General features: G+C 41.3%; 1 protein-coding gene across 1 annotated transcript in view; it reads right to left on the bottom strand.

The window, feature by feature from the left end:
• dcaf11 (ddb1 and cul4 associated factor 11) overlaps positions 1–5,160 on the bottom strand; it is a 15,441-nt gene extending 10,281 nt beyond the window's left edge. The window contains exons 1-5 of the mRNA XM_008438414.2: positions 4,949–5,160; positions 4,381–4,623; positions 625–752; positions 284–402; positions 60–124 (exon numbers count right to left, since the gene is read on the bottom strand). Coding sequence (XP_008436636.1) covers positions 60–124; positions 284–402; positions 625–752; positions 4,381–4,610 — 542 coding nt within the window. The 5' untranslated portion in view covers positions 4,611–4,623; positions 4,949–5,160. The remainder of the gene's footprint in view (positions 1–59; positions 125–283; positions 403–624; positions 753–4,380; positions 4,624–4,948) is intronic.
• Positions 5,161–5,455: the final 295 nt, after the last annotated feature.

Here is a 5,455-nt window from a genome sequence, read left to right as displayed (position 1 = left end):
ATATATATTTATTTTACCAATTTTCATTGTCTTTTTCTGAGAGGGGGAAATCTACTCACTGTGTGCGAATACGGCTGCACTCTCCATGTGAAAAACTGGAGCCTCTACATCTGCCTTGTTCTCTCTGGGCATAAAACAGTTAATAAACAATTACTACCTGACAAAAACACACACACACAATTAAACTCTGTTAAATATATGTTTATAGTCATGTTTAAAATAAAACAAGTTGGACTAAAGCACATATTTTGCCATGTTTTTTTTTTAATCTTCGGGATCAGACCTCTGTGAGCATGTTGGTGAAACTGTGTCGGCTTTTTAAGGCGGATGAGGCAGTAGCCAGGAGGATCTGCGTTCGGATCTCACTGCGGTCCACTTCCTGTGTGTCGGGCTGGGAGTCCACTGGACGGAAATAAATACAGTCTAATAAGCAGAAAATTCTGGAAGTGTGTGCTTTTAAAACATAACATTCCTACAGTTTTCAAGAACTTTCTACTCAGGGGTCAACGTGATTTTACATGAGTGCTAAAAAAAAAAGACATTGTAGTTTTGAAAACGGGGACAACTGATTATGGAAGAGGAGATGATCAAATCGAGAATTTGTCTGGCTCACACGGAGATTACCTGGCGGATTGTAGCGGTCGCCCAGCCGCCCGTCCCAGGCTCCGTCGCTGTCCTCATCGGAGTCGGAGTACGACTGGACCAGCTGCAGTCCAGTAGCTTCATGGCCATGGACCACTCTGACCTGGCCCCTGCACACAAAAAGGCAACATTAATCAACATCCAGGAAAAAATACTGAAGGGAATCTTAGCCGATGCACCAAAAATAGAATAATTCATACAAATTATGTTGTATGTACAGTATTTTTTGTTTTCCTTTGTTAAAAGGTGAACGAGGAGCTCAAAAAGTAGATGAGAGCAAAAAAGTCACACTTAATTATTTTCAGGTTACGATAATCTATGAAATTACCTTGAAATATTTCACTTTTTTTCACACATTTTGTGCTAGACCAAAAATAGAGTAAAGCAGAATTGTCAAGTGGAAGGAAATCAGTTTGTGTAACAATAATATCGCAAAACGACTGCCGACAGCGCAATCGTTTCTGGCCAATTTAGTCCAGATGTCATGAGTTCACACTCTGCTTACAAATGTAACCTTCAATCTGCTGGAGTCTTACGCCAGTAGGCAATGCCAAGGAGTGCAAAGGTCACAGAGGTTCCTGGAATATTATGGGATATTACATCCACTGTACATTTTATGTTTTTCTTTTATTTTTAGGACCAGCTTGCGGATTCACGCCATGCAGGAAGGTGCTCCACTCACATCAGATCAAATAACTTTTTTTTTTGCTATTGAAGGAAAACGCCACCTGTGAAAGAAAACTGTTTGCGCACAATATCAGTGGAAAAAATGGTAGTGGCAGCATCATGAGGTGGGAATATTTTCATTTCTTGTTTGTAAAAAAAAAAAAGCTCAAAACCGTGTTTCATTTGACTTAGCTTTATCAGTTTAAAAACTTTGTCTTTTTACTTATAGGGTCACTTAGAGAAATGTAACTTTTTTGTTTTGATGGACTGAATCCGAGTAAGCATATCAGCAATGGAGTCAACAAGTATAAAATTACTATTTTGCGATTAAATTACAGCCATTAAATGAAATTAACAGTGGTGCAGAGCCATGCCTTTTGTGATCAAGCCAGTAGTTTTATATTCTAGAACGGGATTTAATTACAAATTCTTTATTTTTCAGCACAGTATTTTTCAGTCAGAACGTAGGTTATTTATTCTGTAATGGAAAAAAAAAAAACAACAGCCACAAATTTTAACGCCCTTCAAGTGACCCCTAATACTCCTTTGTACCTAACAGAAAAACATTCTTTTAGGGGATGATTTTTCATGAGCAACTAAACCAAGAAAACTATCCATCCATCCATTTTCTTGTACCCTTGTCCCTCAGTGGGGTCGGGAGGGTTGCTGGTGCCGATCTCCAGCTGACGTTGCGGGCGAGAGGCGGGGTTCACCCTGGACAGGTCGCCAGTCTGTCGCAGGGCAACACAGAGACACACAGGACAAACAACCATCCACACACACACTCACACCTAGGGGCAATTTGGAGAGGCCAATTAACCTGACAGTCATGTTTTTGGACTGTGGGAGGAAGCCAGAGTACCTGGAGAAAACCCATGCATGCACAGGGAGAACATGCAAACTCCTTGCAGAAAGACCGGGGCCGGGAATCGAACCCAGAACCTCCTTGCTGCAAGGCAACAGCTCTACCAACTATGCCACTGTGCAGCCCCACCAAGAAAACTAAATACAGATAAAATGCAATTAAGATTAAAAACCCATAAACTTCAAACTGATTTAATACCTTGTGACGTTACACGAATGAGCTGGTATGATTATCGATTAGACCGTCTGCTTCCATGCACTTACACTGTGAGGTTGTTTAATGTGTGTAGAGAACGATCACACAGAAGATATAGCAGATGTGAATGCGCTACTGTTTTCTATGCCAACAGTCTCGTGAAAGTGATAGCCCTGCCATTCACAATTTAATTTAAAGGGATTCTGTGCATTCTCGTGTCATCTTGACTCAATTGACCTACATAATATAAGCAAACAGGAAGTAGGTCGTTTTAGTGCCCTTATGTGAGTTTACAGAGATAATTAGATTCCAGTAAGGAACGTCTTCGTGAGTTGTCCAGTTATTGAGTAGTGTCTTCATAAATAACACACAAAATAACGCAAACTTTGCGCTTGTTTTTTGTTGTATATACAGGGGCGGATCTACTGGGGTGGCATGGGGCGGCAGTTGCCACCCCAAATAAGAGCCTTGCCACCTCTGTTGCCACCCCAGCTGGCGACTATGAATTCAATAAATAGTTATGGAAAATCGGACATTAAGCGCATGAATCTCTTTTTTCCGACAACATTGAATGCAACACAATGCAACCTGACACCTACTGCTGAGTAGCGGGAAGTGCAAGAGAAGGACAGAGCGCGAGGCAGCAGCATTGATATGGATGGATATAAATGACTGGACTAGACATTACGTGACTTATCGTGCGCCACACCTGCGCCATTGCTGTCCATTGAGTCACCATTATGGGTGGTCAGGACCACAGTCACGCAAAGAATCTGAAAAATGGACGCGATATTTAACGGTTAATTCAACCCTATGAATTAGATAACAAGGGCTTCAGATTTAACAGGTGAGGAAAAAGTTTTAACTTAAAGAAAACATTGAAGAAGTGAGCAGTGGGTCAGTTATACTAGCCTAACTGTTGCTAGCCTTCTATTGACTTTGATAAGCTTAACATGTGCTGCGTAGTTCGGTGTGTTTTGGTTCCGTTAGCACTAAAACAGGTCAACCTGCCCACCAAGTCATCAGTAGAGCAGCTGTTTAAATAAGCTAATCAACCACCGCTGTGCTCAGGCGAAAACTTATTAATAATGACAATATAGACATCAAGCCTGTCAGCATAATGTCAGACTGAATGTTCCGTTTTGGTGTTTTTGATACTTTTTTGTGTGGGAAATGTTTGTTTTTTGGTGTTGATTCCCCTGATCTGTAATCTCTGCTCCATCTGCTCGTTGAGCTGTTGTCTGCCGGTTGCCATGGCAACGGGCCCACGTAAAGCCGACACACAGAGCGAGAAAAGGCGGAATAGAAGTGGTGTTTGGTTCTTCACCTGTTTAAAAGCTTTATTGTACCTTTATTGGGGCGTACTGTCTGCAGCCGCTGCAATTCCTAAAACTTAAACAAGCTACAAAAACTGAACTAATCATCAAACTAGGGCTCCTGCAGCAAATTTAAAATAAAACGATTGACCAATATAAGAGAAATTTGCCCCTTCTTGCATCTTGACAGAACTAACAGAAACAAAATTGTTTATAGATTTATATCACGGAGAATTTGTCAGTTTTCTCCTCTTTAGTTTTAGTCATATAACAAATGATGGCGCTACAAATATTTTTGTGACAGTTTTCTGCTCGTCCTGCATTGGGATAAAATGGTTTTCTGGATATAATTCAATGAATCACATAGCAACTAATAGGCGCTGTCCAATTCAGTAATACATATCAATTAGCAGGAGTATGAAAGACATAAAAATAATTTACTATATTAAGAAATTATATTTAATCCTCAGTGCTACATGAAGCTCATTTTGAAACAATGCAAGTTGAAAACAATATTTTGCAACAAGTAAATCAAGTAAATTAAGTCCAATGTTAGGTCTGTGTAAGCTAAACGTGAGAACGAGACGTTTTTGTTGCTGCCACCCCTGAAAAAATCCATGTCCCCCTCTTGCCACCCCATAAATATGTTTCTAGATCCGCCCCTGTGTAATATAAATGAATTCCTGCCACATTTACCTTCTCAGTAGGTAAGCCAGCACTTCAGCTAAATCGACGTCCTCCTCGAAAGCGGACTGCCGGTCGCTCTGCTGCCTGTCAGCCGTCCTGCGGCCTCGGCTGCTGCTGCCGCTACTACTGCTGCTGTTGCTCTGGTTCTGGTTCGGTTCTGCTGCTTCAGACTGGTCTCCTGGGTTGCCACTGGAAGAGCCCCTTCCACAAGACATCCCAGAACTGGACTGCGAGCCCATAGACTGAGAGGGCCTAGCAGAGACAGAAGGTTAGGAGACATTTTGGGAGGACAATTTCGGGTTTTAGTTTTGCAGAGGTCATGTGAAGAACACTGTGTTTATTAGGAGGAAATTATTAAAAGAAGAAGCGTTAGGTAATGTCAGGCTGCATCTAAAAGAGTCACTTTGACAAGTTATTTCATTACTTTGACTTCTTAAACCCAAACTACCTATGTTAAACTACGTATGTGGTTCGCCAAATAAAATCTACCGTCACATGTATCCTGTGTGTATGTGCTGCAGAAAACGATGCAGATTTGAAAGAGTTAGCTAAAGTTGCTAACGATAACATTAGCTACCGATGGGCAGTCCTCTTGACAGCTCGTTGGTCCAACTCCTCCTGGTTTCGGTGGGGCTTGTCCGCTAGCTGGATCGGGATTTTCAGCCCGGTCTACCACACAATGCTGGTTTTTGCAGCGAACATGCGGTTCTGACAGCAGCACAGTGTTTGGTCAGCGGGCAAGCTGGGCCACTCCGTCAATCGCCATGTTGTTTACAAAAGTGTGAAAAAACCCTGCGCGTCACGTGACCAGCTGTCGTCATATAACCGGAGAGCACAAATAACTTTCACACCTCACCGATGTGCCATGGGAATAACACAAATATTAGGAATCAAAGCAACACTAATTCATGTTACTTTACTACCAATAGATTGTGAATTTCTCCTAGAATTATATTTGTTTGTCTCTACAACCTTTGCTGAGCTTCTTCGTGACAGACCAACACAAAGTTAATAATAATTATTATTACTATACTGTAGTATAGTAAGCAATTATTATTGCTTAGCTACTATTATTAATGTTATT

The sequence above is a fragment of the Poecilia reticulata genome, linkage group LG20, assembly GCF_000633615.1.
Source record: "Poecilia reticulata strain Guanapo linkage group LG20, Guppy_female_1.0+MT, whole genome shotgun sequence".
Taxonomy (NCBI): domain Eukaryota; kingdom Metazoa; phylum Chordata; class Actinopteri; order Cyprinodontiformes; family Poeciliidae; genus Poecilia; species Poecilia reticulata.
Note: the sequence above shows the minus strand (reverse complement) of the source record. Positions and strands in the feature narration are given on the sequence as shown.